Genomic DNA, 16,607 nt, shown 5'->3' on the forward strand with positions numbered 1-16,607 from the left:
CTAATCTGAACAGAAGCTGCCTTCACATATTAAAGCAGTTTACCTAAAAAAAAAAAAAAAAAAAAAAAAAAAAAAAGACAAAAGACAAAAAAAAAGGGGATAGCACTTAAAGGGGGAAAAGTGCTCAAATGTATAAGAATAATTTTTTATTTATCCATTCATTGGAAGAACGTTTATAGAGCATCTATTTGTGTCTAATGTATCATAGACATTTTGGTTACTAAATTGAATAAGGCATAGTTCTTTTTTCTGTTTTTTGTTTTTTTGTTTGTTTTAACCTCAGTGATATGACACAGAATGAAAAAGCAAGCAATTCCAGACACATGTATTAAGTTCCATTAAATTCACACAGTGCTGAGGAGTCAGATATAGGAATGCATCAAATGGGTATCACAGAGGACTTTCAAGAGGAAGCAGTACTTGAGCTGAGTGTATAAAAGAATTTAAAGTATAAAGAAATAGGAAGAGAAAGCCATGAAAAGGTGTAGCACTTACAGACACGATGTATAATATATGAGGCACACTTAAGGTAATACACGTAATCAATATGGGTAGATGAATGAGTGAATAGAAGATCCTTGTCCTGAACTGTCTCTAACCTCACTGACACTTCTTAGGTCTTTAGGTGCATATTTCCCTTTTCTGACCAATGAGTTAGACTGTAGCAGTCTAATTTTGCATCTCCAACCCCCATCTTTCCCGAAATTTCAAACGTTTATTTGCAACATCTCTAATTTTGAAATCAAATCGAATAGCAATTTACTATTTGTAAAACTAATTTCTGAATTTTCCACAATAAACATGAGCATTTTCTAAACAAAATTTAAAGAGGCATTCCTTATTTATCTCGTTAAATACTATAGTTTTCCATGTTATTGTTCAGAAAAAAATTTTAGTGTTTTTTACTCATTTGTTACACTCAGAAAATTTAAGTAAATCCTACTAGCTCTACTATATCACAGATTCGATCATTCCCTACTTAATTTCTTACAGGTCCACCATAACAGCCTCCTACTAACTCTCTTCACATTTATATTGGCCTCAAAAGTCAGTTCTCCTGAAGCAGTCAAACTGTCCTTTTTAATCTTATTCTGATAACATCACTCTACTTCTCCAAACTCCTACAGTATATTCCAATCACTCACTCATAGTTTAATGCAGCACATTTAATATTTACAGTAGCAAGAACTGTAATCCTTGTTTCAGAAGCGAAGAAATTAAGGCTCAGAATATCTAATTCATTTTCTCAAGTACACATTTGTAAGTGGTACACTTAGAATTGAATCTAAGTTTGATTTACTCTAAGTAATTTACTCTCCTACATAACAAAGAAAGTCTCACAACTGTGAGCCTGGTTCCCAGTATTTAATATCAGTCTTACCTTCTGGACGCTTATTCAGAACCTGAAGAATAACTTGAAGTTACTTATAAACACTTAGAATTATTTTTCTTCTAGTTTGACAACAGAGTGCAAAAGGCTGCCTTATTACTTGAGCATATAGTTTATTTGACTGTCTGTCCATTTGTTTCATGGAGTCTTCTGACTATTCAGATCATTTTTATGTGCAGTGTAGATTATTTGAAAGGAATTCCATGGTGCACACACTGATAAACATGTTTATTGCATTAGGAAATATATCAAAATGACAAGCAAATCCTACATATACATAGAAGAAATTAACTAGTTATTTGGCAGGGACATTTTTCAGAAGTAACTTCTTTCCTCCTAACTTCAAAAATACAAATAGCATTTGACTGCTCAGTTCTTTTCACTCTGTCATATTAACATGACCAGACTCGTGAAATTTTGAAAGACATTCCCATGATACTTTTTGAATCATGCTATAAGTCTAAGAAAGCAGCCCCTGAAATTGTTATGCCAGGTACTAAGCGAATAGCATCTGCTTCCTATTAGGGGTGAAGGTCACAGGCTATTTCAGCCCTTCCAGCTGCAGTTATCACTGAGTCTTGGAATGTGTCCAAGGCTGATTCTTGTTTAACTAATTCACTGGGGTTTTCCACAAAGGTTTTAGGAACATCTATAGGGGCTTTCCTGATGGCTCAGTGATGAAGAATTCACTTGCCAATACATAAGATGCAGGTTTGATCCCTGGGTTGGGAAGATCCCCTGGAGAAGGAAATAGCTACCCGTTCCAGTATCCTTGCCTGGGAAATCTCATGGACAGAGGAGCCTGGCAAGCTACAGTCCATGAGGTGGCAAACGAATCGGACATGACTTAGGAGACTTAATATATTCTCCCCTGCCATGGAAAGAATATCTTTCTGTTTATTCAATAATAGATTTAATCACGTTAAAATCTGGTTAAATAAATAAAATTATACTAAAAATAAAATTAAATGTTTTAAAGTTTTAGATGTAACAACTAATGATTTTTCCAATTATTAATTGTTTTTAAAGTTAGGGCACATCTCTTATGCCAGCAACTGTGCTATGAGCTAGGACACAGCACTTAATAAACCAGAGGGAAAATCACATAAAAACAATTTTTTTCCTGCACAGACATTATAATAGGTCAGAAAATAAAGAAGGAGATATTTAATAAAATAGTTATAGTCTTATTTGGGGCTTATAAGAAAAAAAAAAATAGAATAATGAGACAGAAAAGAAGAGGGAGAATTCTACTGTGGATAATATAATAGGGGAAGTCCCTTAAAAGGTTATCTTTAAGCTGTGATTGAAAGGTAGGAAGTGACTGTCATTAGAAGCACTGTTCCAGAAAGTAATACTAAATAAAAATTAATAAAATTATCTCCTGTCATCAGAGATGACAGGACCTATATTTAGAAAAATATAAACTTTTCACAGGAATTTTTCTGGCAGTGCTGTGTTATAAAAGGACTTGTGAGAGTGTGTCCTCTTGTCTTATTCTATATTTTAATGGGGAAGATTTCAACCTTTCTATGTTGAGGATGATGTTAGCTATAGATATGTTATATATAGACTTACTTATGTCAAGGTACTTTCCTTCTATTTCCAATTTGTTGGGAGTTTTTTATGAAATGATGTTGAATTTCTATGTGTAACTAGCAACTCAAGGAAAAATTAAGAAAGTAATTCCATGTACAAAAGCATGAAAAAAGAATAAAATATTTACCAGACCACCTGACCTGCCTCTTGAGAAACCTGTATGAAGGTCAGGAAGCAACAGTTAGAACTGGACATGGAACAACAGACTGGTTCCAAACAGGAAAAGGAGTACGTCAAGGCTGCATATTGTAACCCTGTTTATTTAACTTATATGCAGAGTACATCATGAGAAACACTGGGCTGGAAGAAACACAAGCTGGAATCAAGATTGCCAGAAGAAATATCAATAACCTCAGATATACGAATGATACCACCCTTATGGCAGAGAGCGAAGAGGAACTAAAAAGCCTCTTGATGAAAGTGAAAGAGGAGAGTGAAAAAGTTGACTTAAAGCTCAACATTCAGAAAACTAAGATCATGGCATCTGGTCCTGTCACCTCATGGGAAATAGATGGGGAGACAGTGGAAACAGTGACAGACTTTATTTTGGGGGGCTCAAAAATCACTGCAGATGGTGACTGCAGCCATGAAATTAGAAGACGCTTACTCCTTGGAAGGAAAGTTATGACCAACCTAGATAACATATTAAAAAGCAGGGACATTACTTTGCCAGCAAAAGTCTGTCTGGTCAAGGCTATGGTTTTTCCAGTGGTCATGTATGGATGTGAGAGTTGGACTGTGAAGAAAGCTGAGCACCGAAAAATTGATGCTTTTGAACTGTGGTGTTGGAGAAGACTATTGAGAGTCCCTTGGACTGCAAAGAGATCCAACCAGTCCATCCTGAAGGAGATCAGTCCTGGGTGTTCATTGGAAGGACTGATGCTGAAGCTGAAACTCCAGTACTTTGGCCACTTCATGCGAAGAGTTGACTCATTGGAAAAGACCCTGATCCTGGGAGGGATTGGGGGCAGGAGGAGAAGGGGACAACAGACGATGAGATGGCTGGATGGCATCACCAACTCAATGGGCATGAGCTTGAGTAAACTCCGGGAGTTGGTGATGGGCAGGGAGGCCTGGTGTTCTGCGATTCATGGAGTCGCAAAGAGTCGGACACGACTGAGCGACTGAACTGAACTGAACCAAAGAGATAAATCCTGTAAACTGAAAACTACAAAAGCTTAGTGAGAGATATTATGGAACACACACAAATAAGAAAAGACATTTATGATCTGGGACATTTAAAAGTATTAAGTTGTTAATACTACCTCAAGTGATCTACAGGTCAAAATAGCAAAACTGATTTTGCAGAAATAGAAAAATCCATGCTAAAATTCATGTGAAATCTCAAGGACTCCAAGTTGCCAAAACAATCTTGAAAAGAAGAAAGCTGGGGGTCTTTTACTTCCTGACTTTAAAACATACTATACAAAGCAATGGTAATCATAGCACTAGTATTTGAATAAAGATGGACGATGAACTAATGGAATAAAATAGAAAGCCTAGAAATAAATCTTTGTGTATGTCTTTACATAATTTTCAACAAGGGTGCCAAGAGTATTTAGTGGGGAAAATATAACAAGTTATAAAAAAGGTAATCACAAAAAAGCAATTATCATATGATTTCACTTACAAGAAGGACTTAAAGCAGTCAAATTCATAAACAGAAATTAGAATGGTGGCTGCCTGGGGCTCCATGAGCTTATATGGAGAATATTGTTTAATGACTGAAATTTCAGTTTGGGAAGTTGGAAAAGTCTACAGATGGATAGTGGTAATGTTTGCATAACAAGTAGCTGTCACTTTAAAAGAATTAAAATTGTAAACTTTGTTATGTATGTTTTACTAAGCCATGTCCAGCTCTTTGCTGACCCCATGGACTGCAGCATACCAGGCTTCCCTGTCCTTTTTTATCCTCCCAGAGTCTGCTCAAAGTCATGCTCTCTGAGTTCGTGATCCTATCTAACTGTCTCATCCTCTGTGTCCCCTTCTCCTCCTGCCTTCAGTCTTTCCCATAATCAGGGTGTTTTCCAATGGGTGGCTCTTTGTATCAGATGGCCAAAATATTGGAGCTCCAGCTTCAGCATCAGTCCTTCCAAAGAATGGTCAGGGTTGATTTCCTTTAGGATTGGCTAATTTGATCTCTTTGCTGCCCAAGGAGCTCCCAAGAGTCTTCTCCAGCACCACAATCCAAAAGCATCAACTCTTTGACACCCAACCTTCTATATGCACATATGAGCACAATTTTCAAAATAAATGTAAGAACTAAGGGACTTCCCTGGTGGCGCAGTGGATGGTAATCCTCCTGCCAGTGCAGGGGACATAGGTTTAAACCCTGGTCCGGAAGATCCCACATGCTGCGGAGCAATTAAGTCCATGCTCCACAACCACTGAGCACATGCTCTAGAGCCCAAGCGGTACAACTAGAGAGCCCGCACGCCACAACTACCGAAGTCTGCATACTCCAGGGTCCTCTAGCCTCAACTAATGAGCCCCGGTGCTGCAATTACTAAAGCCCAGGCACCCTAGAGGCAGCTTTTCACAGTTTTTAGTCACAACTATGGAGCCTTCATGCTTCAACTATTGAAGCCTGTATACCTAGAGCCTTTGCTCCTCAACAAGAGAAGCCACAAAGTGAGAAGCCCATGCAACCACAACTAGAGAGCAACTCCCACTCTCCACAACTATAGAAATCCCGCATGCAGCAATGGAGACCCAGGGCAACCAATAAACAAATAAAACAGTGCATGTGTTAGTTGCTCAGTCATGTCCAACTCTTTGCAACCCCGTGGGCTGTAGCCCGCCAGGCTCCTCTGTCCATGGGTTTCCCAGGCAAGAATACTGGAGTGGGTTGCATTCCATGCAAAAAAAAAAAAAAAAAAAAAAAAAATGAAGTCAGTTTCTTAAAAGGAAAAAAAATTAAAAAAAAAAACTAAGGTGACTTCATTAACTGAAATATGAAAGGGAACATAAACTGTACCTCGATAGCCCAAAGTATATGCAAATATAATTGGCTTCAGATAAAGTTGGGTAACTTGTTTAAGAGGTAAATATGTCAATGCAATGGCAAAACCACTAAATTAAACTCTTTTTTAAATTTTATTTTATATTAGAGTACAGTTGATCCACAATGTGTTAGTGTCAGGTCTAAATCAAACGGACTGAGTTATACATATATATGTATCTATTTTACCAAATTCTTTTTCCAGTTAGGTTATTACAAAATATTGAGTTACCTTTGTTATAGAGTAGGTCCTTGTTGATTATCTATTTTAAATATACTAGTGCGTATTGTCAATATCCAAGTATTATGTAATCTACTTGAGTAACCTGCCAGGCTCCTCTGTCCATGGAATTTTTCAGGCAAGAATACTGGAGTGGGCACCCTTGTCTTGTTCCTGATTTTCAGGGAAATGCTTTCAATTTTTCACCATTGAGGATAATGTTTGCTGAGGGTTTGTCATATAAAGCTTTTATTATGTTGAAGTATATTCCTTCTATACCTACTTTCTGGAGCGTTTTTATCATAAATGGATGTTGAATGTTGTCAAAGGCTTTCTCTGTATCTATTGAGATAATCATACGGTTTTTATTTTTCAATTTGTTAATGTGGTGTATTACATTGATTGATTTGTGGATATTGAAGAATCCTTTAATCCCTGGGATAAAGCCCACTTGGTCATAATGCATGATCTTTTTAATATGTTGTTGGATTCTGTTTGCTAGAATTTTGTTAAGGGTTTTTGTATCTATGTTCATCAGTGATACTGGCCTATAGTTTTCTTTTTTTGTGGCATCTTTGTCAGGTTTTGGTATTGAGGTGATGGTGACCTCATAGAATGAGTTTGGAAGTTTACTTTCTTCTGCAATTTTTGGAAGAGTTTGAGTAGCATAGGTGTTCTTCTCTAAATTTTTGGTAGAATTCAGGTGTGAAATCATCTGGTCCTGGGCTTTTGTTTGTTGGAAGATTTCTGATTGCAGTTTCAATTTCCATGCTTGTGATGGGTCTGTTGAGATTTTCTATTTCTTCCTGGTTCAATTTTGGAAAGTTGTACTTCTCTAAGAATTTGTCCATTTCTTCCAAGTTGTAAATTTTATTTGCATATAGTTGCTGATAATAGTCTCTTATGATCCTTTGTATTTCTGTGTAGTCTGTTGTGATCTCTCAATTTTCATTTCTAATTTTGTTGATTTTATTTTCCTTCCTTTGTTTCTTGATGAGTCTGCCTGATGCTTTGTCAATTTTATTCACCTTCTCAAAGAAGAAGTTTTTGGTTTTGTATAGTACTCTCTTTTGCTTCTTTTGCATTTATTACTGCCCTAATTTTTTAATATTTCTTTCCTTCTACTAACCCTGGGGTTCATAATTTCTTCCTTTTCAAGTTGCTTTGGGTGTAGCATTAGGTTATTTGTTTGACTTTTTTCTTGTTTCTTCAGGTAAGCCTGTATTGCTATGAACCTTTCCCTTAGCACTGCTTTAACAGTGTCCCATAGGTTTTGGGTTGTTGTGTTTTCATTTTCATTCATTTATATGCATATTTTGATTTCTTTTTTGATTTCTTCTGTGATTTGTTGGTTATTCAGCAGCGTGTTGTTCAGCCTCCATATGTTGGAATTTTGCCCACTACTCACCACTACTATTCAATATAGTTTTGGATGTTTTTGGCCACAGCAATCAGAGCAGAAAAAGAAATAAAAAGAATCCAGATAGGAAGAGGAGTAAAACTCTCTCTGTTTGCAGATGACATGATCCTCTACATAGAAAACCCTAAAGACCCCACCAGAAAATTACTAGAGCTAATCAATGAATATAGTAAAGTTGCAGGGTATAAAATTACACACAGAAATCCCTTGCATTCCTATGCACTAACAATGAGAAAACAGAAAGAGAAAGTAAGGAAACAATTCCATTCACCATTTCAATGAAAGAATAAAACACTTAGGAATAAATCTACCTAAAGAAACAAAAGACCTATATATAGAAAACTATAAAAGACTGATGAAAAAAATCAAAGAGAACACAAATAGATGGCGAAATATACTATGCTTTTGGATCAGAAGAATCAATATAGTGAAAATGAGTATACTACCCAAAGCAATCTATAGATTCAATGCAATTCCCTATCAAGCTACCAACGGTATTTTTCACAGAACTAGAACAAATAATTTCACAATTTGTATGGAAATACAAAAAACCTTGAATAGCCAAAGCAATCTTGAGAAAGAAGAATGGAACTGGAGGAATCAATCTGTCTGGCTTCAGTCTCTACTACGAAGCCACAGTCATTAAGACAGTATGGTACTGGCACAAAGACAGAAATATAGATCAATGGAACAAAATAGAAAGTCCAGAGATAAATCCATGCACCTATGGACACCCTATCTTTGAAAAAGGAGGCAAGAATATACAGTGGAGAAAAGACTGGGAAAACTGGTCAACCACTTGTAAAAGAATGAAACTAGAACACGTTCTAATACCATACACAAAAATACACTCAAAATGGATTAAAGATCTAAATATAAGACCAGAAACTATAAAACCCCTAGAGGAAAACATAGGCAAAACACTCTCTAACATAAACCACAGCAGGATCCTCTATGACTCACCTCCCAGAGTACTGGAAATAAAAGCAAAAATAAACAAATGGAACCTAATTAAAATTAAAGGCTTCTGCACAACAAAGGAAACTATAAGCAAGGTGAAAAGACAGTCTTCAGAATGGGAAAAAATAATAGCAAATGAAGCAATGGACAAAAAATTAATCTCAAAAATATACAAGCAACTCCTGCAGCTCAATTTCAGAAAAATAAAAGACCCAATCAAAAAGTGGGCCAAAGAACTAAGCAGACATTTCTCCAAAGAAGATATACAGATGGCTAACAAACACATGAAAAGATGCTCAACATCACTCATTATCAGAAAAATGCAAATCAAAACCACAATGAGGTACCACTACACACCAGTCAGGATGGCTGCTATCCAAAAGTTTACAAGCAATAAATGCTGGAGAGGGTGTGGAGAAAAGGGAACACCCTTACACTGTTGGTGGGAATGCAAACTAGTACAGCCACTATGGAAAACAGTGTGGAGATTCCTTAAAAATTTGGAAATAGAACTGTCATATGACCCAGCAATCCCGCTACTGGGTATACACACTGAGGAAATCAGAACTGAAAGAGACACATGTACCCCCAGTGTTCATCACAGCACTGTTTATAATAGCCAGGACATGGAAGCAATCTAGATGTCCATCAGCAGATGAATGGATAAGAAATCTGTGGTACATATACACAATAGAATATTACTCAACCATTAAAAAGAATGCATTTGAATCAGTTCTAATGAGGTGGATAAAACTGGAGCCTATTATATACAGAGTGAAGTAAGCCAGAAAGAAAAACACCAATACAGTATACTAATGCATATATATGGAATTTAGAAAGATGGTAATGATAACCCTGTATTCGAGACAGCAAGAGAGACACAGATGTATTGAACAGTCTTTTGGACTCTGTGGGAGAGGGTGAGGGCGGGATGATATGGGAGAACGGCATTGAAACATGTAAATTATCATATGTGAAACGAATCTCCAGTCCAGGTTCAATGCATGATACAGGGTGCTCGGGGCCGGTGTGCTGGGATGACCCAGAGGGATGGGAGGGGGAGGGAGGTGGGAGGGCGGTTCAGGATGGGGAACACATGTACGCCCATGGTGGATTCATGTCAATATATGGCAAAATCAATACAATGCTGTAAAGTAAAATAAATAAATGAATTAATTAAAAAAAAAGAATACTGGAGTAGGTTGCCACTTTCTGCTCCAGGGAATCTTCCCAACCAGGGAGCAAACCCAAGTCTCTTGCATCTCTTGCATCTCTTGCATTGGCAGGTGGCTTCCTTATCACTAGCACCACCTGGGGTTGTAATAAGTCATAATAAAATAAACATGTTCGCATTTCAGGAAAAAAAATCTCTAAAACTGCATCCTGACACAGGTTATTTTTTAGTCTTCTTTTCTTTTTCTTTCTTTCCTTTTTTTTTTTTTTTGTGGCTATATTCTTCCTGGCAAAGCCCATTGACAGAGAATCCTGGTGGGCCACGGTCCATACAGTTGCAAAGAGTCAGACAGGACTCAGGCAGCTTAGCACAGCACATGGCAAGAAGATCTCAGCTGCACAAGATGCTCAGCAGTGATTTTAGTCCTGAATTTCCTTGAAAGAGATTTTTTTTTTTTTTCCTAAATCAAGTGTCAGGTAGCATTTTAGGTGTCATAGTCAAATAACAGCAGCTATCTACAAGGGATTAGAAACACAGGCAGGAACTGCAAGTTCAACCCAGTGTTACAATAGGTGGCTTGTTCACTGAAGACACCAATTCTTATCTGGATAACAGTTTTTTTATACTCTAAATGTATAAATTCTTCTTAATCTTTTCAATGGGAATCTTAATGAAAATAATAGTTTTGAACATATTTTAAATTTATTTTAACAATTTTAAACTAACTTTAATTCAAACAGTTTTATCTTATCTATACTTAATTTATTATTTAAGTTCTAATAATTTTGAAATAGAAATATACAGGCTTAGGCAAAATTCTGAGAAATAATACTAATAAGGGACTGGTAGATTCATCACACATCAAAATATCTTAGATAACATAGCAATTAAATGCCAATGTGTACATGAAAAAAAGAGATCAGTGAAAAAGATTAAAGTTTTGAATTGGACCCAAATACATTGGGAGTTCAAAATACAATAGTGATAATTTCAAATCAATGGCAAAAAATAAATATGTGAATATTTTTTTAAATTCTAAAATTTACAGAACAAATAAAATCAACTCCTATTTAAACTCCCAAATAAATTCAAGATGAATCAAATATTATAAGATACAAGATATGAAAAATGCTTGAAAAATTAAATGCAAAAAAAAATTGAAGAACTTTTGGCACAAATGAAATGAGAAAATTCTTCCTAAGCAAAATATAATTTTTTTTAATTTAATATAAACTACAAAAAATTTATATGCAAAAATAATTCTACATAGGATAAAAAGTTAAAAACATATAGCCAGAAAACATTAACTATATATACAATGTAAAGAGATCATTTCTTTTGCTTAAAATTCTCTCATAAAAATAAAAAACTGAGTGAATCAGATTAAAGACATATATATAAAATCCACAAATAAAGTGAAAATGAAGTTGCTCAGTCATGTCCGACTCTTTGCAACCCCGTGGACTGTAGCCCACCAGGCCCCTCTGTCCGTGGGATTCTCCAGCCAAGAATACTGGAATGGGTTGCCATTTCCTTCTCCACAAATAAATACAAATCAAATTAAACATGTAGGAAGATGCTCAAACTCAATTATGTCAAAACGTTTACAGTTAAAGTAAAAAATAACTTTAATCAGATGTGATAAATGTATTTATCAGGTACTGGTCATTGAGAATGTGGTCAAAAAAATTCACATGGACTATGGACAGGCCAGTAGTTGTTAGTGGGGCTTTCTCGATGGCTCAGTGAGTAAAGGAGATACAGGAGATGCAGGTTCAATTCCTGAGTCAAGAAGATCCCCTGGAGGAGGAAATGGCAACCCATTCCGGTATTCTTGCCTGAAAAATCCCAAGAACAGAGAAGCCTGGCAGGCTACAGCCCATGGAGTCGCAAAGATAGGACACAGCTGAGCAGCTAAGCACAGACACAGTAGCTGTTAGTACGACCTCAAGGGCAACAGTTTGGAGTGAAGTAAGTCCGAAAGGGAGAAACAAATATAGTATGTTAACGTGTCTGTATGGGATCTAGTAAAATGGTGTTGATGAACCTATTTGCAGGAAAGAACTGGAGGCGCAGAAATAGAGACGGGACTCGTGGACGCAGCAGGGGGAGGAAAGAGTGGGGAAAACAGAGACAGTAGCATCGACATATACCCACTAGCTGGTGTAAAACAGGTAACTGAGAAGCTGCTATATAGCCCAGGAGCCCAGCTTGGCAGTCTGTGGCCTGCAGGCGTGGAGTCGGGGAGGAGAGGAGGCTGAGGATGGAGGCGGTGCTGGTTCAGGCACTCAGTCATGTCCGACTCTTGTGGCCCCATGGTCTGTAGCCGGCAGGCTCCTCTGTCCATGGGGCTCTCCAGGCAAGAATTCTGGAGTGGGTTGCCATTTCCTTCTCAGGGGATCTTCCCAACCCAGGAATCAAACCCGGGTCTCCGGCATTGCAGGCAGATTCTTCACTGACTGAGCTAAGAGGCTCAGTATAATTATGTATAACTATGTATAATTATGACTGGTTTGGGCTATCATATGGCAGAAACCAAAACAACATTATACAGCATTTTCTTCCAATTAAAAATTAATTTTTAAACAGAGAATGATAGTTCGGCAAAAATATCAATATCTGCATTTTAAATGCATATACTACTTGACCATTGAATCAAATGTAATATCAGCAATTCTACACCTAGGAACTTATATTTGCACATATTCAAAAACATACACTTATTGGAAATATAACTGTCATAGAAAAGTTTGGGAATCTCATGAAAGAAATAAACAGATTAATTTTGATATAAATTTATGAAGAGTGTTTTGCAAAATGAGAAAATTTACAAAATATATATGGGATGGTATGGAAATATCTTTAAGATATTGCATAGTAAATGCAAGTGATACATATATAGAAAGAAACAAATACATACACATATAGAAAATACACCTGAATCTGCAAAGATTATTACTAGATGAAAATTAAGAAACAAATGTAGCGTCAACCTCTGAGAATGAGGACTGGAAGAAGCTGAGAGAAAAATAGAAAATTCATTTTACATTTCACCTCGTATTGTTTGAATTTCCTTGTGGCTCAGATGGTAAAGAAACTGCCTGCAATGTGGGAGACCCAGGTCCCATCCCTGGGTTGGGAAGATCCCCTGGAAAAGGGAATGACAATTCACTCCAGTATTCTTGCCTATAGAATTCAATGGACAGAAGAGCCTGGTGGACTAGAGTCCATGGGGTTGCAAACAGTCAGACTATACTGAGCAACTACACTTTTGTAGCATTCAGTTTTCACTTATACTATTTATTATTATCTATTTTACTTCATTTTCTTTGTAAACACTAAAAGTGTAAAAGTAAAAGTGTTGTATAATGCAAATGAAATACAGTAAAGGCAAGCCATATATAATTATGTATTTTAAGCTCTATAAGTAAAAATGTTAACTTAAAAGACAAGATACTAAATAAAAATTACACTGTCTCTGAAAAAGAATAAAAAATATAAATTCATAAGTTGGTGAAAAATCAGTATAACTATATAACAATTAACTCACTAATTCATTACATATTAATTTCTTGCTATATAGGCATTACACCATCTAGGTACACTGATAAACAAAATAATTAATTCTAGTAGCTAGGTTAACTGTTATTATACCCTGGTTGTATAATTGTAATCTTAATTATAATTACCATAAACTCTTTGAAGAAAGAGAAATCAAAACAATTTTAAAATGACTTCTGCGTTCTAAGAAAATGAAACTTGATGTCAAATGACTCCCTTCATGATGGATGATACATTTATTTAATATGGGATATGATGTTTCTTTTCCAGAGCTTCCTCATAGCATAAGTTAACTCGGAATTTCTTAGACTGTAGATTAGTGGGTTCAGCATGGGGGTCATAACTGTATAGAACACGCTCAATGATTTATCAATGTAGAAGGTCTTAGCAGGTCTTACATATATGAAAATGCAGGGAACAAAAAAGCAGACAACCACAGTGATGTGGGAGCCACAGGTCTGGAGGGCTTTCCGCCTCCCTTCCTGACTCAGGTTCTTCAGAGAGTGCAGGATGACTCCGTAGGAGACGAATAAGAGCAGAAACACAGCAGTGCAGATCAGTCCTCCATTGGCCAACACTAAGACACCAACGATATAGGTGTCAGGACAGACGAGTTTCAACAAGGGGTACATGTCACACATAAAGTGATCAATGACATTGGGACCACAGAAAGGGAGCCCATAAATAGTACTAAATTGAATGACTGAGTGCAAGAAACCTCCAACCCAGGACACCACCAGCAGTAAAACACACACCCTCTGCCTCATGATCACCAGATAATGCAAGGGCTTACAGATGGCCACATAGCGGTCATAGGGCATCACCAGCAGAAGGAAGACCCCGGATCCAGAAAAAAGGTGCTCTGTAAACAACTGAGTCATACAAGATTTAAAGGTTATGGTTTTTTCTCCAAAGAACAAATCTGAGATCAATCTGGGGGTGATAGAAGAGGAATAAGCAATATCCATAAATGATAAGCAAGCAAGAAAAAAGTACATTGGTGTGTTCAGGGTCTTACTGACAGTTATAGTGACTATAATTAGAAAATTGCCCACCACAGTCAAAATGTAGACAAACAGGAACATAAACAAAAGTACTTTCCCCTCCTTTGGATTCTGTGTGAGTCCCAGAAGAACAAAGTAGGTTACATTGTTTCTTGATTCCATCTAATCTGAACAGGAGCTGACTTCATATAGTAGAAGAAATTTACCTACAAAACAGGGAGGGAAAGTTAAAAGGGGAAAATACTCAAATGTATGAGAATTGTTTTTTTTCCATTTGTTGGAAGAATGAGTATAGAACAGCTATTTGTGTCCAATGCATCATGGACATTTTTATTATCAAGTTGAAGAAGGCAGAGTTTGTTTCCCTTGGTGCTATAACACATAACGAGAAATCAACCAACTCCAGACCCATGCTATTAGTGCCATTAAATGAATATTTAGTGCTGAGTCATAGTATAGGAGTATATCAAATAAGTATGACAGAAGACTTTCCAGAGGAAGCAAAGATTCAGCTGAGTGTAAAAAAGAATTGAATGAATAAAAATATAACAAAGAAAAATCCAAAAAGTCCAATATTTATAAAGCCACAAAAGTCTAATACTTGAGGCCCACTTGAGGTAATTTACATAATCAATGTGGGTAGATCAAACTGAATGGAAGTTCCCTGTCCTGAACTGTCTCAGACCTCACTGACATTTCCTAGGTTTTTAGATGGATATTTCCCTTTTCCTAACAATTAAATGCTACAGCAGTAATTTTATGTCCCCAGTCCCTACCTTTCCTCTTAATTTGCAAACTTGGATATGCAACATCTCTAATTTTGACATCCAAGTGAATGGCAATTTGGTATTTAAAAAGTTTTTAATTGTCCATAATAAACATAAGCATTTTCCATACAAAACTTAAAGAGGTGTTCCCTATTTATCTCATTAAATGCTGTCTTTTCCCATGTTATTTTTAGGACAAAAAATTGCTGTACTCTTCATTCATTTGTTACTCTCATAAAACTTTATTAAATCCTATTCACCCTACTATGAAAATATATCGCAAATTTGATCACTCTCTACTTCTTAATTTCTTCCTGGTCCACTGCAATAGGCTCCTATCAAGTCTCTCCATGTTTATTCCAGCCTCCAAGAATCAGTTCTCCTGAAGCAGCCCAAATGTCATCACTCTACAGCTCGAAAATCCTAGAGTATATTCTAATCATACACTCATAGTTTACTGTTTAATATTGACAGTAACAAGAACTGTAATCATCACTTTATAATTGAAGAAACTAATGCTAGAAGATCTCATCCATTTTCCCAAAATCATACATTTCTAAGGGACATACCACGAACTGAATCTAAGTTTGATTGATTTCAAAGTAATTACATTTCATACATAATAAAGACAGTCCCTAATTATGAGCCTGGTTCCCACTATTTACTGCTAATCTTACCTTGTCAAGGCTTGTTCAGAATTTAAGGGTGACTTTAAGTTACACATAAACACTTGAAATTATTTTTCATCCAATTTGACAACAGAGGACAAAAGGCCACCTTACTACTTGAGGATGTATTTTATTTCATTTGACTATCTGCCCATTTCCTCCACAGAGTCTTCTGATTATTCAGAGGCACATTTTTATGTGCTATGTTGATTTTTCCAAAGGAATTCCATGGTGCACACCTAGAAAAACAAAAGTTTACACATTAGGAAATTTATCAAAATGACCAGCAAATCTTACATATACATAGAATAAATCAACTAGTTATTTGGCAGGGAAGTTTTTCACAAGTAACGTCTTTCCTACTAACTTCAACAAGAAAAATAGCATTTGACTATTTAGCCCTTTTCATTCTGTCATATTAACATGACCAGACTCGTTGACTGAGATTTTGAAAGACGTTCTCATATATATATATATATATATATATATATATAGAGAGAGAGAGAGAGAGAGAGAGTCATGCTTTAAGTCTATAAAAGGACCACCTGAAAAATTGATTCCAGTTACTAAGTGGATAACATCTTCTTCCTGTTGGGGGGAAGATCACAGGATATTTCACCCCTTTCAGCCACAATTATCATTGAGCCTTAGAACTGGAATGTGTCCAAGATTGATTCTCGTTTAATTAATTCACTGGGATTTCACCCAGAGTTTTAAAAATAAAAATCTATATGTAAATATATTAATAGGCAAAGTCACATAAATAATATCAGAAAGGTGCAATACCCAAAACAAGGCAGCTTTAGAATCTTTATGAGGCTAAAGTCAATCAAAAATAATCAA

At 36.2% G+C, this 16,607-nt stretch overlaps 1 protein-coding gene across 1 annotated transcript; it reads right to left on the bottom strand.

Moving 5' to 3' along the window:
• Nucleotides 1-13,561: 13,561 nt before the first annotated feature.
• On the bottom strand, nt 13,562-14,293 carry LOC136175514 (olfactory receptor 4A47-like). Its single transcript, XM_065945792.1, has one exon. The coding sequence runs from the start codon at nt 14,291-14,293 to the stop codon at nt 13,562-13,564; it is 732 nt and encodes a 243-aa protein (XP_065801864.1).
• Nucleotides 14,294-16,607: the final 2,314 nt, after the last annotated feature.

This window comes from Muntiacus reevesi, chromosome 9, assembly GCF_963930625.1.
Source record: "Muntiacus reevesi chromosome 9, mMunRee1.1, whole genome shotgun sequence".
Classification (NCBI taxonomy): domain Eukaryota; kingdom Metazoa; phylum Chordata; class Mammalia; order Artiodactyla; family Cervidae; genus Muntiacus; species Muntiacus reevesi.

What these genes read in the sequence shown, in the direction of transcription:
- LOC136175514 (XM_065945792.1), bottom strand. Translation starts at nt 14,293, where the DNA reads ATGGATATTGCTTATTCCTCTTCTATCACCCCCAGATTGATCTCAGAT.